Genomic DNA, 22,843 nt, shown 5'->3' with positions numbered 1-22,843 from the left:
GGCCACTGTGGTCGAGGTAACGTTAAATTCAGACTGTTTGTTTTGATGATAACCAGCAACAAAAGTGTGTTGTTGGAAGGAGATTGGATAGGAATTGATTTAAAGGAAAATATTGAAAAATCCCTCTTGCAATTTCCCTAAGCCTGAGGACATTTTCAAATAGCTTGTATCAAATCCCTCACTTTTCAGAGACATTTTTGCTCTGTGAATGACCACACAAAAAACCCAGTTGATTGACTATTAACACTGTCTTTAGTTAGATTTATCAGTATTGCAATAGTGTATGACGTCCTAAATGTAGATTCCTATACTTTAAATGATAATAACGTACAATAGGAGAGAAACTCTGGCCCACTCTGAGTATAATCCCTTATTCATGGGTCGTCTATTACAGAAGTTCTCAGTAAGAAACCCATATTTGTTGTCTCCACTGAACTGAAGCATCAGCACTCGCCAGAATTACCTGTTCTCCACTGTCTGTGTTTATGCTCAATATTTGAGGATTTGATGGTTTGTCTGTTGAGAGTTCTTCTTTTTTTGTGCTTATCTCTGCTCTATTTGAAATGAGCCCACAACAGGGTTCTGGTGAAGGGAAAACTGTATCAGCACACACATTTTTCTCCTTTGGGAATTGGGCTGTGTTTTGATTTTAGTTGCTCAACCAAATTACGACTGGATGGTGGGGGGGGGTGGGGGGTGCACCACAAGAAGAGCTGGAACACACATACAGTGCAACATACAGTCTGCAGTCACTTGAAAGGGTTGAGTCCTTTAAAGATCTCATATTTCTGCACTTTTATTAAGTTTTGATGTATACAAAAGAAGAAGTAACAAAACTGTTGTTTCACATCTGCTCTTTCACGCGTCGCTCTGGAGAACATGACAGAACAGGGTGTTTTCTGTCTGAGTATCTTCAGGTGAGCCACGGGTAATTAGCTGCCATCTACTGTTATAGCTTGGGAGAAGCAGGTAAACACAAATGTTGAAGGTCAGTCCGTGAATTAAATTAAATGGTCAATTTTAGACTTAAAATCTGGATTTAATGAGGAGCTTAACACTCGACCCTGGGGCCGGGATCATCTGGCAACATCAGCCACTCCCCTCCGGGCGGACCGGTGTGAGGCCAGTGTGAGTCGAGGGGAGCCAGGGGAGCGTGTGTGGCAGGAGAATCTGAGATCGTTGTGGACATAAGGGATGTGATTGATCGGACAAGTGGAACTGTAAGAGTAGAATCACATATATGAAGCATGCTTTGCCTGGGCAGCAGCCACGGAGACAAATCCATCAAGCAGCTTATCCTTTCTGCAGAGCTCTAGTCGGTGGATTTTATCCCTTAACTGTGTGTAAACAAGTTTGCAGTCCACACACACAGCCGTAATAATAGCTGGTTTCAGTGTAACTCCTACAATAACATGATTGATAAAATGGAAAACTTGAAAGTACAGATACATTTAAGAAGAATATAGGGTTATGGAAATCTTAAAAGATTGTTGGAGAGGGAGAACAAATGAGTCCTTAATCGAGAACAGGTTACCACTTCCTGAAAGGTTGGTGGGTCTGGGTGGGTGGAGCTTAGAGCAGAGCTGAGGGCGGTGCCTGTATAGTTGTGACATCACAAGGTTATTTAGAGGTGTGGCTCCTGATTGAGGGTTTTGTGCATATCTCTGTGGAATGAGGGCATTGAAATCTTCACTGTGTTGATGTTGCACCTTTTTGGATTCAATGTTATAATTAAAAACAAACACGAAAATCAAACTCTGTACAATATGGGGCCTTTAAATGAACGCACCAACAAGCTGCTCTAGGAATACCACCACTTAGATCTTCTATTTCCGTTAGCTCATGTTAGAATGAGCCACCAAGAGAATCATTGGGGCAATGGTGAAAATGTATTATTCATAAGAGCAACAATGACATAGCGTATCCTTGGAGTGAAACACGACACTTATGACACTTATATTGGATAAATGCTCCAGCTCTTGTGCTGATGTCGGCATTTCTGCGTGACCTCCAGGTTGGTTTCTCCATATCTCAACAGGCAGTGTGTTAAAAAGGAAATCCCCCGTCTACCATATCGCTGCATTAGGTAATAACATCGGAGGGACACATTTAGGATGACTTACTGTACCTGCATGCTAAGCAATGGTACGCACACATACATGTTGTATGTTTTTAATAAGATTGCGTTGAATGTGTGTCCCCTGAAGAGAAAACATACTCTCGTAGCTGGACTCACTATGTTCCTATTGTGTTAATGTTTCAGTTATATTCAATACAGTCGCCTCCTCAGAAGCTCTTCAGCAGAACCGCTGTCCCACATACAATTGCTTACTTGCATGACAAATTCAGGGATATGAAAATGCAAAAGAAATGAATGTGTCACTGCATCAGACAGCAGTGTTTGTGTTTATTGCTGGTAAATAAGTCATGGTGACTTCAGTCTCCCAGGTTATTGTTTCATTTGAACGTTGTTTATGTACATTTGTATATTCACATAACATCTTGCAATCCTGAAAATTAGCAGATGCTGTTTTTCTTTGCAGTAAATGTGATATGAATTGCAATTTCCCCTTTTTTTTTCTTTAGTTCTTTTCTTCTTTGACGGAATGTAATTATAATAAAATGCAATAACCCTAAGTACCGCAATATATACATTATATAATTAATGTCAAAGTAAAATAAGGGCCTACTTAAATTTAATATACAAACGTCAAGATAATATTTGTAGTGATGATAATGTTAGGCGGCATTATATATATTTTCCTGGTGTTGTGTTTTCAACCTGCTGCATTTCGTTAACAAAAGCCACTTGTCTGTTTTACGACTGTGTTGATTCATGCGTTTCAATCTGCTCAGGACGTTACCCGTGGAGAAGACGACGTTCTTGGAGATGAGCTTATGATCCACAATGGAGAACTGGGGAAGCTCAATCTTGTCCACCCCCGTCACGGCGTTGTGTCCTCCTCGCCAGTAGAACTCGATGTCATCTGTTGTGTAACCATCTGAGACAGAGAACGGCATCATTAATGGTCTGACTGGAGATGTTTATAACCACGTCCCATCTGGATCTCGCACAGTTCAGTCAGTTCATCACTTAGCGTGCATTTGTCATAATTTCACATTTTGACAACACAGCGTTTGGTCGTTGGTTCACTGATTGAAAATATGTGGTTAACAACAAGGAGAGAATGACTCTGATGTACAGTTTTTATTTAAAAGTCCTGTTGATATTCATTAAGTGGAAATCCTACTTCAAATGCACTTGTTTATTATTTCTGGTTAGTGCCAGATCAGTTTATACTTCAGTAATTACATATACACGTAAAACTGGACTAGACAGAATGAGTGAAGGTCAGGAGCAGGAAACTCATTTACCTGACACTGTCAAGTAGAAGCGATCTCATAATTATTCACTCGACATCGGTGCTTCAAAAATCTTCTCTTTTGTATTTTTTATCACCAAGTACCTGCATGACTTAGTATCACCTGTTATCATTATTATTATTTTAGATTTAAAATGATCCACTTGTGCGCTCTCCACTCATATTGACCCCATCATGTAATAACCTTGGAAACACTCGGGACAAATGGTGCATTTAAACCTTGATTCACAAGCACACAGACACACACACACACACACACACAGTGGGCGAGTAAGCCTTGTTCGAAGCCACATCCTTTCCAGGGACCCTTAAGCAAGGCACACTGATGTCTTCCTACTGTACCCTGACAATGACTGAATAATGAAAAAGCCTGTTAAAACCATAAATTATGAAATGCTGTTAAACATACAACCTTCCATACAGTAACCGGTGAAACCCTTTACATATATGACTAAATATATATATGAGTCAACTCTATTATGTTCATCCCATGAGCAACTAAATTATTAACACCAGGCACAAGAATGATTAAATAACCAGGCTTGGCCTCAATTTTCACCACTAAAACTCAATAAAAACTCTGCAAAGGGACAAGAAGCGAGTCCATTAATATTAATCTCAACCAAAGACCACGAAACTTGGCTCTTGCATAATCCACCACCTACTGTCTGCCCGGGTGCAGTTGTCATGTCTGCTGACTTCAGGGCATAAAGGCACTGGTCTCAGCGGCAGAAGAGGAACGAGGAGACGGAGAGGGACGGGAAGCAGCTGGGGTTCGGGGACTTTTTCCAGAAGGGTGGCTCACCATTAAAACCCTGTTACAATTATTACGAAAACAGCAATTTGAAAAGCAATAATAATACAAAAAAAGGACTGTTTTTAAGTTTGTCTAATGACTCTTTAAGTTCAAGTTGCTTTCGGGTCTTCCTGCGCCACACCAGACGTCTTCATGCAAAATCAAACGCAGCCACATGTAAATCGATGATCTTGTTTTTAAGACATTTACAGCATTACTTTTCTATATCCACCTTCTTTAGTGATACAAAACCTTTGTAACGCTGTACTGCATCGTGGGTAGGAGGCTGTATCTTTTTTTTAACATGGCAAGCTAGCAGTGGTTTATTATCTTAGAGCTCTGACAGCTCGTCACGACGGGTGAACTGAAGTGTGAACTCGCTCTTCTGAGAAGGAGGAGGGCCACGACTTGCAGTACTCCTCCCTGCCTCGGGACAAACAGCCCAATATCTACATCGTAAAACTGATAAAAACGTCTAATCCCTCTCAAGGTACCTTTGTTGCAGGCTTTTTACATTTTATGGGAACAGCAGGGGACGGATTAAACAACATTTGTGATGGGTTTTTTTTCTCAACATGCAACTAAAGTAATCATCTGTGATGGTTGCAGTAGTTGTTCGGACTGCATGTTCGCTGCAATGGGGATTTGCATGCATGTTTGTAGAATTGGCCCGAGCGATTATTGTTGTATCGACTGATTGCAGGCACGGAAGTTGACTTCTGTTTTCCATTAGACTGCGTGACTATTACTCTGTCAAATGCTGATGATGGGGAGGTTTAACAGCAAGGAAGTGAATTAACATGTTGGATTTGTATGAGTGTGTGTATGTGTGGTGTGTGTGTGTGTGTGTGTGTGTGTGTGGGAAGGCGCTGATGACGGGGGCCGGGCAGGATGATGAATAAAAGCATGTTTGACAGAACAATTTAAAGGGAACTCCCACGCTCTTTCATTGATTAGTGCATAAAATGTAGACCATTATATCACACCTCCTCTCTCCCCCTCCTCTTCCTCCTCTGGTGCTCTGCTGCTGCATCTTTTTCTCTCCCTCTCTCCCACCACCACTTTCTTTTCCCGTTTGATTACATCCCTCTCCTTCTCTCTTCTCGCTTGTTTCTCTGTCATAACTATATATCTTTCACTCTTCCTCCCCCGTTTCCTTCTCCCTCTATACTTCTTTCTCCTTAATTAATAGTTGTGTGACCTATTTAGTTGCTCTGAATTATTAAAGCAGACTCTTCTGTGGCAACACCCTCACACTCTGACATCTCTTCTTCCTCTTAATGAAAGTGGAATTGAGTGTGTTCCGCATTGAAATGTACCAACATTTTTTGTCTCTCAAAAAATGATTCAGGCGGTTAGTGTAGCCGTATATCATGATCATCCGCATCACCTTACATAAGAGGTAATCAATTGAATTCCAAAATGTAATCCAAAGCCAATAAGTCAAAAAAGGGGAAATGGCTAAATGAGATTAATGTGTTCCAGCAAAAAGCCCAGCAGCTGCTTGTTGAACAAACTGCAGACGATGAAGTGCTTCTTTACTAAGTGTACGAGTGTAGGGAAATTCTATTAGTAGAGATGGGATGAAATAAAGGCCGGGTCAGGGGCAGACAGGAATAACTCAATTTTGGATACATTTCCTAAGTGATAAAACTGAATAACCTCCTCTACTGCAGGTCCAAATTTTTAAATTTAAGTCAATACATTTAGTCCCGGGGAATCATCCCCTGAGTGGGAAAGCTTATTTTATTGGTTACCTTCCCCCTAATGCCTCCAATGGAGAAAGAGTCAAATTCCCAGTTATACACAGGATATATCAAAATGTAAAGAGATTGCAATCACATTTACAACAATCATTCTCCTCAGAGGATGAATCCTCAGGACATATCCATGGAGACATCCATTTGATTTTAAAGACCCTATTGGTCTTTAAAGGAAAATCGTCAATATAGAGCTTTGGGGGGTTGTGGACACCGCAGCTGCTCCACGGGACGGCTCCATGCGAGCTAACTCCTGTCGTGAGCAACCGCTAACACACGACAACATTGATCAAACCACTCGCAGCAAACCCAGCAAATATCAGTTATTTATCAGTTATGTGAGGATATTTTTGTCCTCCATTGTTGCTACATTATTGATTTTGCCTCACTGCGCTTTTGTTATGACTGTATTACATCACCGTGTTTGGCAGTGATGGATCCTCCTGACGCCCGTTCTGCACGAAATTAAGTGAAAGGGAGGACGAATTGGCAGCACATCACAGACGTGTGAGTATTTTTATTAACTCTGAAATGATGGAATGAAAATAATTGAATTAGCCCTTTGGTGGCACGAGATGCAAATTCTGGCATTCAATACAAAAAAGAAAAGAAAAGAAAGAAAGAAAAATCTATGAATGTGACAATATGTATTTTACGCTAACACAAAGGCTGCCTTCATGGATTCCAGAGTCTGGGAGCGTGAGCAGGCCAGAAATAAATGAAATTGTTCTCGATAGCATCAGAGGAGATAGCAATACAATACCAAAGCTATTTAACTGGGACTCTGGCATATCTCCCCGGCCAAATCTGACTCCAGGCCTTTTTATCAGGCGTATGAAATAATGTCTCAGTTGATTTGTTTTAATGGGCAAAGAAGGAATTTGGAGGGAGATAAAACATTGGCTTTGATATTGCCTCGGGCAAAACATAATCAGGGATTTCAATGTTTTTTTCTTCTTACACTTACTACCTGTAACGAAAACTTTGAAAATAATACTCAATGTAATAAACACCATAGTGACTGTAGTAAATATTTTAAAGGCCATGAAAACACTATAAACTATCTCAAGAATCTTTTCTATCCAACTTTCTTTGCATCTCAAAGGAGAACAGATGGATTTTCAAGCAAAGCGTTTATGAATTTCATCAGAAAACTGCACCATATAATCAAAAGATGCCACAGCTCCCTACTTTATTCACCATAAAGAGTAATATCGAGATTTTTTTTTTTACTGCTGCGCCAACTTTCGCTGAAAAGAACCCTCTGGGAATGTGTGTGAAAAATAAAACTTGTGATATACTGTCTATTTGTGTGTCTAATACACAGGTCAATCTTACCGGAGGCACCAAAAAATCCACTCACACCTACATCAAATCAACCCCCGAACAACCGCCTGCTCCACTCTTAAATATGTCTCTGATGAATTTTTGATTCCGTGCATTTCAAAGGGACTTTAATGTTATTCCTGGTGTCCAATTAAAAAAATGTCTTCAAACCTTTTGCGGTACACAGCGAGCCGCGGCTGACTGCACGCCTGGACAGGGACGGAACATCTAAAGATAAAGATAAATAAATAAGCCACGCGAGCCCCGAGTGTGGAGACCGTGCACACCCCAGAGGATGTGTGCAGTTTCTAAAAATGGGCTGCGATGGGGAGAGATAGCGGGGAGAGGGATGGAGAGCGGAAGTGGCTCTGTCCATATGATGTGGATCGCCGGTGCAGAAAATATAACCATTAGCGGGTAAAGGTGCTGTAATGGAATGATGGTTTCATGGTGAGCGCAGAGCCACTGTGTGAAATAACACTCCCCCGAATAAACATCGGTTTTGACGACCGCGGAGGATGTGAATATATCGATGGCTGCAGGTTCGTCTTAACTTGTGTTTCAGCTTCAATTAAATTCCCAGAATTCGGTGTCTCCAGAAGAGCCACCTGAAGCCACACATATGCTAAAGCTAAAACTGCTAATCAGGACAGAAAAGCTCTTGTGTAGTATTCACTATTCAACAGCTCAGTGACCCCTACTCCTGTTATGATTTATTAAAAAGATGCACAGCTGCTACTTATGCAGCCAAGGTTGCATCTTTTACTCGAATCTGCTTCCTGTGGAGGTAGAGCTACAGCACAGCGGTGTGTGTAATGTACATAGTAAACAGCTTTACTGTAACACTGACCCACAACGTCACAGGCTTAACCTGCTTAAATAATGCAGCGAATGGTATTTCCTTGCTCTGAGGTAAAAAAAACATGTGTGGCCTACTACGCTACAGTCCTGAATTACACATTACATCGAAGAGATGCTGAGCAAGTTACAGCAAAACAAACGCGGGTTGACAGGGCCGCGCTTGAAAGGTTACAAACCCCGACCCTTTCCCACTGTTTCTGGACGTGAGCGCGGGGTAGTGTGGTATTAAAGTCAAGTTATCTTTGCCTCATGATAAAAACAAGCCTGCAAACAGCCGCAGTATATTTGTGCCATAAAGACCTTGGAGTAATAGTGGCACAAATATCTCATGAACAAGGAATTGATTTTTGTATCCTATCTTATACGGTTTTCATTTCTACGGAGTCATTCTTATCACCACTCTCTGCTCAAGTTATGGTCTATGTTTATAGATAAGGCAACGCTGAATTCAGAGTCGCGAGGAGCGGCTAAACTACGTGATGAACTTGGAATGAGACGAGATGAAAACCTGAATTAGGAGGGAGAACTTTTAGGTTCAGTATCGACCGCACCCCGTGTTTTTCAACATCATCCTTGCTGTGTTGAGCTTTAGGCCACGTCTCAGAATAGTCCACATTTCCCAAGATTAACACTTTCTTTTTATTTAATCAATATTGTCAGTCCAGTGTTCAAGTTAATTCATAGTGAATTTATGAGTCGGCTTATACAAATAACAGAGCGCGAGCTTGTTAACCGTTGAACCCGCACCTCGGGCCTCTGGACCCATGATAATATTACAGACTTTCTAATTCATTTATTTCCATCAAGGAAGCCCTCAGGTCCCTTATTTTCACCCGGCTGCTCTTTGTTAATAATTAATTTCTGGTGTCAGAATGTGTACCACAGGGTTATGGACTGTTGAGGGGGCCACGTCCTCTGGGCTTTACTGTTCTGCTGCTGCTGTTCTGCTCCATCAGGGTTAGTGGAGGCAGGTTTGAATCAGTAGATCCTCTTCGCTGTGAGGGACAGCACTGTTGAGATGTGGGAGGAGATAAACTGTTTCTCAAGAATGTGCCAATCACTGACTGCATGTCAAGATGGACGACGTGACCGCTGCGCAAAAGTGAAGCCAAAACATCTTGATGGCCCCCTGGTGACTGGCTGCAGTAAAGGTCGTAAACCCTGCCTACTCCATGTTAATGGATGGGAGTAAATATTATCACACGTTACAAGTGTTCATTTTAGCTTTCGTTTTTTTTTGTTATTTAATGCCATAAAAAATGGGGTGAGAAATCATGATTGATCCAACTTGTGTATCTGCAGGACTTCGATAACGTGTCTCCACACCGAGATCACTACATCGCACACTCTGGCTCTAAATGTGCTCGATAACAGCACTTGTATGGGGGATGTCTTGCCTTTATATACAGTCTATGATCCCAATATTAGTGACTGGATTATCTTAAATGAATATTTTGTTGTTTAACATTAGTTATTTGAATCACCCTGTGGCTGTCTGAGCAGATGGTAGCTTCCAGTTTGCTAAAATGGCTGTAAGCAGTGGGGATGTAACTGGCAGGTTGCTAACTGCCCAGTGGTTTAATAAATACTCATGTTAAATGTCACCTTTTTTACAGACTTGTGATCGGTGCTGCTTCCTTCATCATATTATTTAAATGTTCCAGCGTCATTAAACATCTACTGCTCTTTAAATGGGTTGTGGCATCGCACACACAATGTCATTACCCCCTGAATTGACCCATATGACAGCTTATATGAGCATCTGATACCTCTGTAGTGAAGGTCAGGTTACGTTTATAATGGAAAAACCATTATAGTAAATACATATATTTCATGCTTTAATTTCCCGTGTGGCCTGAGAAGAGTTGGTTTTGTTTGTAGAAGAATTGTGAAGATTAGGGGATAAGAACATTTATTTATATTTTTAAGTTTCTTGTAGCAGTAAAAATCAATATGGTGTCTCCATCTGTCTTTACATAAAATAACCATGCTGACACAGCATCCGCTGAACGCAAACAGCTTGTTATTATGCGATTAAAAGTTAGTAATGACACCAGGGTCAGCGTTTTATAACTTTTGCCTGAAATAATTAGAAAAGGTCAGCGTGAAGGGATAGAGGCCTGATCCATAAATGGAAGTTCTTGGATGTTTTATTCAACCTGTCAAATCTTATTAAATCACAGGCGGCGGCTCAATACTGGGGATATTAGAATAATCAAACTCATTGGAAGCAAGCCAACCGATGAACAAAGAGCTGAGTATGAAATAATGACACTGGCAAATGAGTGAAGGGAGAGAAAGGAGGGGTGGAGTGTTAAGAGAGGTGTGCAGAAAGTAAAGAGGGAGCAAAGCAGAGAGCCGCGGAGTGAGGAGGTGCAGGCACCACTCTGGGATTCAGAGAAGGGGAAGAACACAGCTGCATGAAAATCAACCATCTCCACCAAAGAGTGGAGACATTGAAGGCAACACCAGATCTACAAGAGTTCAAACCAACAGAGATCCTCGTCATACTGCTGCTCCACCAGCCTTTTACCTCTCAGGGCTCAGATTAAATAAATAACAGGATGTGAGATTTCTGCCAGGCACACACACAAATACCCGAATCTACGCAGGCATGCACAGACACAGACACACACACACACACACACACACACACAGAGATCACAGCTGCTTCTCCCCAGCAAGTGTGTTTTAAACTTAATGGGGAAAAGCCTGTCACCAAATTAAAAGAGAGGGATGTGTGCTCGGGTCGCTGATGAGCTGCGTCGTGAGGTGCACTCATTTGTGAGCAGCCCTTGTCCCTCTCTGTCTCCCACCACCGCTCCCTGAACTATATGTTCAAACAAGTACTTTGACTGGCACAGTGTGAGGGAACATTTGCAGTTACAAGCTCTGCACCATCTTTCCAGAGACGTACCAGATCCCCAATTAGGTGTGGGTTTGATTAAGGCATCCTCGCTAGCTGCTCCCTCAACTAAGAGAAAACTCTAGATGACAAGTGAGGAGCGTTGTGTATAGTGGCAGCATGAAGGTCACCCTCTGAACAATAGAATGGGCATAGTGCTGCTTCAATACTTTACTGCTGTCTCCCTATGCTGTCACCTAATGTGCAGCATTGGTGTTTGTAAATGTGAGAGGCAGAAAACGAGGCACAAGGGAAGAAGTCCTTGTTTTTCTTCCCATACATGTGACGGACAAAATGTTGTTTCTCCATAATAATAATAATGGTCATGGCCAATGGACTCCCTCTGCTTTCTGGAGGTGAAACATGTTGACTGATCATCAGGGGTCAAAACGTAAGAGTGGACGGTTTTAGGGATCTTCAGCCAAAAGAATGTCAAGTAAAAGTACATTTTAGACTATAGTCATTTTTAGTGATGCACAGTCAGGCCGTGTACATTTTGATTTAGTTTTTGATATCAACAAACTTTTTGCATCAAATTCTATAATCCCCAATGAATCTACACTGGGCAGTTGGGTCTAATGTGTGCATCATGTACCAAAATGACCTTTCTACATTACAGTGGAGCTTTCATTGTTGTATTTATACTATATTATACTACTGGACTAATGGCCTGTGTCTGTGAACAGTAAAGCTGCGAGTAACATTAGACTTGTACATAGAAAGTTCTACTCTCACATTTAGAGCAGAGAGAAAATCACTGGAGAATGTGATCATGAAAGTACTGAGGTATTATTTTACACAGTAATTAAATCATAAAGGCATCTTCTGTTGATACAAACATTGATCCGACCATCAGGCCTCTGCTGAACTTCCCTGTTCAAACTTTCTCTGTTGTGTTCTCTATTTCACAAAAGTTCTTCAACCACCTCCTTTGTACCTCACGCTCCAGTTCCCCACCGACTGCCGACCTTGCAGCTCAGTTGCACTAGTTTTCCAAACGCCCTTCAGCCACCTCTATACATTACACACATCTGGCTGCATTCACAGTTATCCAGCGGACTTGTGTGAGCAACTGGCAGCAAGATTTTGGCCTTTAAAGTTTGCATCAGTCACATTACGCGGCTGGTCAATATGCCTCAGTAGTGGATTTTTAATAAGCTTATTTTATTTAAAAGAAATCGGAATATTTTACTTTAGGTTCTACGAATAATATGGTAGAATATTTTAAATGAATCTACTGTAGGTTTTTCATCTTTTTTACATTAATTGATCATAAACTGAAATGTACTTTACTTCCAAAGTCCCTGTATATGTTGTTAACTTCTAGTCGTCTTAGTGGCTTCACACAAACCACAGGACCCCCCTTGTTAAGTACTGGTTTTAAACTGTTGTCGTCTAGCTGTGAGCGCTGGACAGCATTTACTCTCTCTCCATCACTCCAGCACCAGGGGCAGCGCACGTTACACAAAGTAGTTCCCAGCACCAGTGAAGGCGGGGGGGGGGCGCTGAGCTTTGACAAGTAGCTCATTTGATGTGGGCTATCCTGTGTTTATCATGGGTCATCTACACCAAACTGGGATGAGATTAACCACCAATTTATCTTAATACCCTCTATTTTGAAATATATATATATAAAAAAAACTAAATGATCTGTGTACTATTTGTTTTATAATGACAAAACGCATTCTGTGTAGAAAAGCAAACTCAGCTGGGCGTATATATATTCACAGGGAAAGAGGGTCTCTCCTTTCACCAGGGGAAATACTGCAAATTGGATGGGAAGGATTACGTTGAAAATATTAAAATTCTGGGTAAATCCTTGCACAGCAGTGAAGCACAAATTGTCGGGACCCAGTGAAGGCCGAGTGTCACAAACTCCATGACATCAAAGCAGAGGCCGTGTCGAACTGGGTAAAGGTGAAAAGCTAGAATCTCCTGGAATTTAAAACTGTTTTATACTAACAAGAATACAGTGGGTTAAGAAATATATATAATTCAGCACTGCTACCAAATCAGGTTTAATATGATGTGATTGATGAAGGAAAGATTTACTCACAGCTCTCAATCTCAAGCGTGCAGTTCTGCTCATCCAGTGGATATCTTCTCAGGTCCATCATACAAGCAGCAGTGGTCGTGATCCTGTTAAAAGAAAACACATGACGCAATGATGAGGTTGGATCGGACAGGAAACTGGATGTTTATTGGTTTCATTAGAATAATGGCAGTAACCTCCAGGATCTTGTCTTGAGGATATTAGAAGACAGAGACAAATAAATCTAATTTAGGACCAGACCTTAAAGCTGAGTTTGGAAAAAGGTGATGATCCCTTGAGCTCAAAAATCTGTTTTCTTTCTTTACCAACTAGAGTTATGGTCACCAGGGGTTAAACTAATTTGAGAAACATGTTTTAAATTTTATTACAATTAAGTTTATCAATGTTTATGGTAAAAAATTACACTCATTTACCCAAACTCAGGGATTCTGATCCACGTTTATATTACTCACACAACCACATGTCACTGAGCAAGATTTAACATCCTGAAAAACTCCACAGGGAAAATGTATTTGAAGGTTTGAAGTGCTGCTGGTGGCAGTGGGGACTCCTTTTGGGATTACAGGGCAAAAGCTAATCCTCATGTCCCAGTTTTAGCATTGTTAGGATAATCCCGTGGATCCCGTGTTCGGCCCCACCTGAGATGTGAGTCGCTACAAGAATCGAACCCGGTGGGACAGCGGTGACAGCAATAGGCCGGAGATGACGGTGGCAGCGGTTGAGCCCTGACGAGTGCGCGTCATGACCTCAGGAAACACGTGGGAGGGGGAAGGGAACATCTCACAACCGCAAGTTATATTTGGCCTTTTTAATTCAAGATTATTGCTCGAAAGTGATCACAACATCTTCTGCTACTAATATTAAGATATAGAGGCAGCCGCACAAAGCCTACTAATATATCTTTGAGCTCTAACAGTATGTGGTCACTTCACAAACTTGTGCCACCTCAGTTATATTTCATCTCTTCGTTGTCACAGAGCTTTCTCCAAGTGTGTGATTTAAGAGGCTTTTGTTGAGTGTAAAGTTTCGTCAAAGTCGACCACCCCCTCCCTCCCCTCGATTTGACTGACATCTCTTTGTTTGTTGCCGAGTGTGGAAGGTTGTATAAATAAACAGGAATAAAAGAGATGGTGGGAGGTTCTTTTATGTGTTTCTCCACTTTGAATCAAAGCTCTGCTCCTGTTTAAGTTGTTTATCTCACACTGTTCACTTGAGAGCTGCGTGTGTGTGAGGCGTTGGCTTTTTCATTAGGGCTTGATCCTTAAGCTCCTGAAATGATCTCCCCTCTGCATCTCGAGACACCGATGAGCTTTAACGGCTGAAGCATTAAGGGAATATAGGATGTATCACACACGTAAATAAGCCAGACTGGTCCGTCCTGAGGCCCGTGTAAATCCAGGGAGTTGTTTTTCTTGTGCATAGCATGGGACCAATGAGATATAGGGCCCTAACAACGTTATCCATCTCGTCCAAAAAGTGTTCACCAAAGGTCTCGGAGATATTTTTCTGCTAACAAGTTGCGTCTGAGGACGTACTTTAAATGACAAATGTGAATCGTATTATCCTGGAGCAGGTTGAAATGGAATCTGGCTGTTTCCTCCAGCACCTGTGGTGCCGCAAATCAACACTACCTGACTCTATGGAGCGTGTTGAGAGGGAGTGATCAATAAGGTTGTAGATTATTATCTTCATTTCAACTGGGACGGCGTGAGGGGGGATTGTATAGACAGATACAAGAGCTTTGAGGCAAACAGGACATTCGAGCGTGACGCTGACACCCGAGGCTTCACTACTTTACTCTCTCTCTCTCTCTCTCTCTCTCTCTCTCTCTCTCTCTCTCTCTCTCTCTCGCAGAATCCAATGGTGTATGTCTAAATTTTGTAAACATGTTGTACATAGTATCCAAATCCAGCAACAAGTAATTGATACAAGTAAATTCAGAATTAAAATAATTTTAACCTTTATTTATTTAAACACACTTACTTCCTGAATTTCCTGACAAAGAAAACCAAATTCATCACCCGTTTCTCTATAATTCTACTTGAAACGTCCTTCTACCTTACAATGTATTTTAAAGCAGGTACACAAACTGTAAAACAAACAAAATAGAGCAGATTGAATCTGGATAATTGATTGCTCATAAACCTAATCTAATAAACTAGATGAAAAGGTCCAGCACGATGAGTGTTTTGATAGCTGTAAACAGCAGTGACCACAGGCCTGTGGCCTCCTGCTTCCTTGCCTCTATCATATACATCAGCATAAAAGCAGTAAGCCTTCCAATTGCTATCAAAACAAATAGACACGGATGGCTCGTAAAGGAGAATAACAGGAGCCGGCCATGAGTCAGTTTCAGACTTTGTGAGGGGAACATAAGGACAGGGCTGTGAGTAATAGGCTGCCATTCTCTCCCCGGCTCTGGTCTTGCTCGAGAACTTGACTCCCACCGAGGGAATTGCCACAGAGCAGCGCAGCATGGTGGGTAATCGTCTAGGCACACCTGACAACATAGATAAATTTGTGCCAGAGGAGCGGCTCATCTTGAGTCCAATCCTCTGTGTTACACAGCAGAGATAATCACCCTCTTTGCCTCCCTCTCTCTCTCTCTCTCTCTCTCTCTCTCCCTCTACCTCTCTTCCCTCTTTTCTATTATTCGGACCAACAGCCGCCGCAGCGCCAATCGTTTTCTGCATCTCATAATTTATGCATTTCCAAACCCCAGTGTCCATCCCAGACTCATTCACTTGCATATTGGACAACTTCCAACATATTATACGTGATGTGATTGGCAGCAAGCTTTTGAAATAGTGAAACTACTCTCACAAAGCTCTTGTGGTCAGTTTTTAAAATACGTTGTCATGTGTCTCTTTAGGAAAACGCATCCTATTCTGTGTGTAAATCATCTGAATCCAAGTCCAAGTTCACCACAGGCACCATATGGCAGACAGGTGGGACCACACCGACCCAAACCACAACAGACTCTGTGCTATGGATAATAAATGTACTATTTTTCATTTCACAGTGCTTGGATTTTTGTTGTACTGGAAACTTTTCATCGTATTTTCTTATAAACAATTTTGTAGTTCTACTGTACCTCCTCCTGCCTGTTGCACAAAATACAATGTTCAGCAGTGTTCGAAAGAAAATGTCCCAAACCTTCTTCATGAAGCAAGTTGGCTCATGCCAAAAACTACAATGAGTCTTTCATCAGTATTGAGAACATGTATTAAATAAAGTACAAATCACATACGTACTTACTATGTGGTGTACAGTAGAATGAGTAGTACAGTAAATTGTAATTCTTATGAGGTAAACTACACATTTAAAGTTTAAATTGTGATACATTAAAGGCCATTGGGAAGGTATCTGTACATGATGGAGAATAAAAAGCAATTTTTGATGAAGAGGAATATGCTCTGAGAGGTGTTGGAGGGTTAAAGTCCTTCTCTGTATTGTTTCCTTCAGATTTTTTCCAGCCTTTTTCGTCACTCCATCATTACATTTCATTGCGCACAGTGCAAAACATGTTGCTAATGCATGGTGGTGCCAGAGAGTGACAGGAGAGGAGCAGAGAAAAATAGGCATAACTCAAAAACTAAAAAGTTCAAATAATTGGTTGGGTTTTAAGCAATATGCTCATGTTTTTGTATTTCAAAAATCTTTTGGATTAATATGTTTTAAGTGTTTATTTGGCAAATAGTGATGAAAAAGAATGTCAGATTTTTTTGTTCTAACCCTTTAGCTTAGGCCGTTACGTTTTTTGAGTCATCAAGGATTTGAAGATACTCAAGAAATGAGATCACAGTAAGAAAAAAATATCAGTGTGGGCACCGACGGACCAGTTCTACTGCAGAGTTCACAGGGTTAAGGTTCCTATGGAGGAAAAATATAATTATGTAGGTCAAATGGCTTCCTGTTTCCTGGCAAGCAGCTTCTTTAGTTGAATAATTATCGTCTTCTGGAGAAAATGAACACCATCAATTTGTCCTTTGCTCAAGGACCAAGTGCTCACGTTCAGTACAAAGCGTCTAGCTTCAACAACTTCAGGCTCCTTCAGTCAAATCGCTTTATTGATCCTAAGTAGTTTTTACTGTTATAACATTTGAATGAAAAACAGATTCAGTCACTTATGTATATTAACCTGTGGCTCTTTAAATAAAGGAAGGGCAGTCAGGTGACCAGAGACCATGTAGGAGAAGCAGAACGACACTGTGAGGACGGAGGACGTCAGGTGAGACAGAGAGGGGACTAACATCACTGCACTTTAATAGCAATAGAGGAGTTCAAAGGGAAGAGTTCTAACATTAACATTCTGTTTCATATTACACACCTCAGGGGTTTCCACCTCCCAGAGTGAGACAGGAAGGCTGTTTGAGCCTAAGAGGTTTAGATGGATTCCCCTCTTCTGCCTCTGTCTTTGTCAGCGTTTATTTCTCTCTGATGGATTCACTGCCGGCTCCGTGGCTTCCAAGTGTTTAACCAAGGAGTAAATTGCCGGTCACTTTCTGGCAACCTTCTGATCTCTGTGTCAAGAGTGAAGTCGGCGGCGAGAGCCGGAGCCTCCGGCGGAGTCTTTGAAAAGATTATGCGGTGACGGTATAGGTTGTGCACGTTTGCGCGGGGGCCACGTGTGTGCATTTGTGTTTGTGTATGCCACTGTCAGGTGGAGTTATGCGTAAGTGCCCAATCACGTATGCAGCGGTCTGGCTCTCCGTCTACCCTCATGTACTTTCCCGCTCGTCCCATCCATTAAATGACGCACAGCCGCATTTCTCGCTCAGTTTTAGTGTAGTCCCCCGGTTGCTTGGATACTGCCCAAGGACACTGCCAGCCGAACCGACTGAGCCCCATATGTTGCATCACCTGCAGTGACCCTCCATATTTACCAGACGCTGCTCTGTTCCTGCATGGATAAAACTTGCGGGGTCAAATCAGGGCCAAGTAGCCCCAAGGGGTTTCCAGCAGTCATTGGGATTCAGGCCGAGTAAATGTGTTGACTGTTGGGTCACACACTCAGAACGGAGCAGTAACTCAGGACATTTCAAATACTGTTTCACAATAAATCTGCTTTATTCTCTCCAATTCTGTTCAAGTCGGTATTTTCTAAGCCTCCATTACCTCGGCTGCATCTGTTGAAGCAACACCAAGCTCACGGTTGAAATGAGTCCAGGGTTTGGTTAAAGGAAGCAGGTTTAACAAAGTCTCAACCTAACACAGAACTCTGAGTTTTCTTTTTTAAGTACAGCCGATATGAGTTCAAGCAACTCGGAGTAAGTTCACTCAACAGGTAAATAAAGAACAGAGCTACCTTATTAATCTGTTGGAGGTAGAAAGTTTAACCTGTGGCGATTCATATGTATCTTTAAAAATATATTAGCTTTCAAAGAGTGAATAAGACTTTTTATTTTATAAACCACATTATTTTTGCAGAATTGTTGAAATCTTACTGTTTGTTGGATTAAATGTTAAAACAAATGTTTTTTCAGCTGTAACCCGATGGGGATAAAGTGCCGCTGGCAACAGAAAATGAAAGTATGGATGAAACACTAAAGACTTTATAATAGACTCACGATCTGATCCAGGAACAGCCTCATATGATTTGATGAAGAAAAAGTGACTAGGGAAACAATGAGTACAATTTTAATTCTTGCTCAATGGCATTTAATGACTATTCAGCGTGTATTACATTATTTAAAAATAATACACTCACTTTTAATTATATTTATACCATTGTTTATCATTGGCATCTGCAGTACAAGGACAGTTGAACATGAGGACAAAGCAATCTCTGTCTCTGTCCTCTCACTGATGACTGATTGATAGTAAAAGTGGTAGTGATAGAAAAATAGGCCTCGGGTAACAAACTAATGTCCAATCGTATACTTTAATCTCCCAACATAAAGTTCTGCAAATGAATGTGCTCCGATATGGACTCTGATATCGACTGGATGAGTGAGGACATGAAGCGACGTGTCAGAGCAGCTTCCTCGGGCTCAGGCAGGTGACGGAGAGAAACTCAGGAAAACGCTCCAGCAGAGGCAGGTTAGTTCACACAGCGAGTTACCGTGACTCACAGGTAAAGTCATTTCAGTTCCTGGAATGGAAAAAACCCAGAGTTTCTCTCATGGCAAGGTTAACAAACTCAGAGTTTCCACTGAAAACACTTTCTGGAACAGACAGCTTTGAAATACTGTCTCAACCATCACTCGGAATCACTGAAGTCAGAGGAACTGTTTTCAATTTGTCACGTTATAGATTAACCTGTATCTCAACTATATTGTATAGCGGTTAAAGTTAAGCCATTGTTTCGATTAATTGGCAATAAACCAACAAACAACCAAACCATTTCAATAAGGTTGTTCTGTATATTAAGTCCTTTTTTTTTACTGAACATTTTCCTTTCCATAAACCACTCGTGTTCTTCTCGAGCCGCATTATCTGATATCTGAGATAATGACAGCATTCAGAGAGCACTCACCCCACCGCCAGCTGCTTCCCACCCACAGCCTGCCAAGAAAACATAGGGAGGAGGATGCCCACGGAATCAAATCACTTGGATGCTGTAACACCGAATCGCAAAACACAAACATTACTGAGCGACGCAAGGCAAAATATTATCTTTGCCGTTTAATTCAGATGTGTCCCTCGACCCGATATTGATTTTTATGTCAGTCGATTTATCTACTTGATTGATATCATTGTTCATTTCTGCAATATCCCACTGCAGTTTCCCCGTGCTTCCTAATCCTCAGAGACAAACTCAACAGTCAGTTCTGCAGAGAAAATTAAAGCCTGTCCTCCAGCAAATAACCGCCTATAAATAACAAAGGCAAGGACCCTCCTTTTGGATGAGCCGTCACCAGCTTAACCTGCCTGGGAAACACAGAGAGCCTCTTCTGTTTGGTTATTACACTTCCTCAAGTCGATTTCTGCTGTTTGCCGTCGCTCATTCACAGCGGGGTGGGGGCGAGCCCAAGAAGAAGGGTCGGTGCTGTTTTTGCCTTTTTAACCACGATAATGGATCCTCTGAATGAATTTGCAGCTCAATGGCACATAAAGTAAATATGTGTGCTAAATATTCATCAGCTGTTTGTGTGTGTGTGTGTATTTTTCCTATTATCAGCATCCAAGGACTCGCTGCATCCAATCACATTTTCTAATAAACAGCCTGAATGAAAAGATTCTCCTCCTCACAATGCATCCTGCTGTTTGTGTACATGGATAGTGTGTCCCCCCGTTTCCTTATTAGAGGACGTATACTGTGTTTCTGAAACAAATTAACGATCGACTGTTGACTATGATGTTCACATTGTCTCTGTAGACGTCCTTTAAAAGCAACTCGCCTCTATTCAATCTGGGATTTCCTTCTTTTCCAAATGTTCCAATTTATTGTCTGTTTTTTTGTGATTGTTTATTTTGCAACACTTCTTTCTGAGGCACTTGGAGACGTTACCCTGTGGAAAGTGTTTTTTATAAAGTTAACTTTCCTACTGTTTGCATCACTGTGGGCCGAAAGGTTATAGGTCAAGTGGGAGCTTCTGTCTTGTCCGTCTCAACAACTTCAGAAAACATAAATAAACATTACTTTCTTTAAATTGTATAATCCATAAAGTGAAGTTTATCTCAGATTTTGATTTTGCACTTTTTCTTGGACATTTTGTCCATTTATTTATTTTACGACAAGTAGAAAGATAATTTTCACCACATTGCATTTGAGTGATTTTCCACATGGTGTTTTTCTGGCGGGTGACTCAGTGCTCGTCATGGAGTGATGTGTTGTAAATACTTTACGACCACTCCGTGATGACTGGCCTCCAGGAAATCACTCTGCCAGGCTGTCGTTCACCTATAAATAGCTTCCGACGCGCAACTCCTCATAAACTGCAGACTGTCGTTTTTACATTTCTGTTTGTGTGTCGACTAAATAACCGCTGCATGTTGATTTGTGAGCTCCGGAGGTGCTGTCAGGTGTATTGTTGAATGTAGGACAAAGCCACACTGGCTGTTCTCTCCTGGTTTCATCAATCAAATCGCCAAAATGTCAAACTCTTCCCTAAATATCAACCTTATTGACCTTGTCCTTGAGCTATGACACTGAACATATGTTTTAATAATCTTTTGAAATCATAATTTCATTCATACATTTATCCTCTATCAGTCAGAGATAGGAATCATCATTGACATTACCCCCTTTTATAAATCATGTTTGATAGTCTTTAGTTCACGGATTTACTACTTGACTCTGCATTGACCCATCATATGGACCATTTAAGTTCCATGTACTCTAATTTATTGACGTAATAAATTAGAGCGAGCTGCATACATTATATTAGACTTCCCGGGGACAGTAATATGCTGTATCTGCATGTGCTCCCTGGATTTACGAGCATCCGCAGACATGCCGAAGATCCCATGACCCAATTTAGGATTTGTTAAAATCTGGCCATCCTACTTACATGATATTGAGTGTCCAGGGTGATGGATTTCTTCTCCCAGTTTCACTCTAATCCCACTTCATCCAAAGTAATATTTGTGCTGACTTTGCGCCACGACTTGGACCAACGTAAATGTCCGGACCCATATTCCAAGTGATTATGGATTTTTTCATTTGCATATTGGATTCATTGTTCGGGTTGATACTGTACGTTATCCCTTTCAACTCAAATGGCCTGACACGAGGACAATTTGAACTATTTCAGTATAATCTGTCCCTCGCAATCTGCCGCTGCCTCTACGGCTTTCTTTTTTTGCGCTTTGGTGCTTTTGTCCCATGTTTTGCTGTTCTCGACAATCGGCAGTAAAGAAAGAGAAACACACTTAAATCCACAATCAAACACTACTCTTAATTAAGAAGACGTTAATTTACGATGTGTCAAACTGATCCCAGGGGACTGGAGCATCAGTCTGATGGATGATTCAGGGTACAGTTTATCCAGGAAGGACACACATTTATTTCAAATGTTTCTGTTATTTCCCTGACTGTGATAAACCTCAAAAGTTCAAAACCACATTATCATCAAACAACTTCACAATCCATAAAGTCCTTTGCTTGATATTGTGTTTACTCTGTGTAGGAATGAGATGTTTAACGTCCCACAGGGGACTGGGACATCAAATTAAAGGACTATTCACTGTACAGTTTATCCAGGAATGACACAGACTCTTTATTTGATATAAACCTCAAGATATTTTAAAAGATCAACGTCCTAAAAACCCACATATCGCTTTGCTTGATGATATGTTTACGATGTGTAGGAAATGTGACGTGCTTTCATCAAATCAAGTGTCTGCATGTTTCTTCTAACCCAGCTATGATCCAGAGACAGCGATTATGGCAGTAAAGAGACAAAGTTAAGTTTGACATGAGGATCGCTTTTTTTTTCTGTTAATGTACTAAACAAACAATTGTCAAAAAACACGTGTGAGGACGAGTCATACAGTTTGTTTTAAAGATAAATCCAGGAATGTAGCACAGCATCTTTCCAAAGGATTAATTTTCTGTTCAGAAAACTCAAGGCCTCAGTATGATAAATAAAATGATTGTGTGACAGAGATTAGGATTTGATTCTCATGTTTGCAAGGCAAATAGCAGCCCATAGGATTTTCTGTTGTACGTCTTCTTAATATTTGTCTTTTCTTTAATATCGTTTGCTTTTCTTTATCAGTTCATAAGATTGGTCGTCCTCCTGCTCCTCCTCCACCTCGACTCCTGCTGTGACTGTGCAACACTTCTTTGTGTTTCTTTTGGAATCAGAACCA

General features: G+C 41.2%; 1 protein-coding gene across 1 annotated transcript in view; it reads right to left on the bottom strand.

Moving 5' to 3' along the window:
* Positions 1-22,843, bottom strand: part of LOC118122676 (gamma-aminobutyric acid receptor subunit beta-2) — a 57,051-nt gene that overhangs the window by 8,056 nt on the left and 26,152 nt on the right. Inside the window, exons 5-6 of the mRNA XM_035179550.2 lie at positions 13,088-13,170; positions 2,865-3,002 (exon numbers count right to left, since the gene is read on the bottom strand). Of these exons, the coding sequence (XP_035035441.1) occupies positions 2,865-3,002; positions 13,088-13,170 (221 nt within the window). The remainder of the gene's footprint in view (positions 1-2,864; positions 3,003-13,087; positions 13,171-22,843) is intronic.

The sequence above is a fragment of the Hippoglossus stenolepis genome, chromosome 15 (assembly GCF_022539355.2).
Source record: "Hippoglossus stenolepis isolate QCI-W04-F060 chromosome 15, HSTE1.2, whole genome shotgun sequence".
Lineage (NCBI taxonomy): Eukaryota > Metazoa > Chordata > Actinopteri > Pleuronectiformes > Pleuronectidae > Hippoglossus > Hippoglossus stenolepis.
Note: the sequence above shows the minus strand (reverse complement) of the source record. Positions and strands in the feature narration are given on the sequence as shown.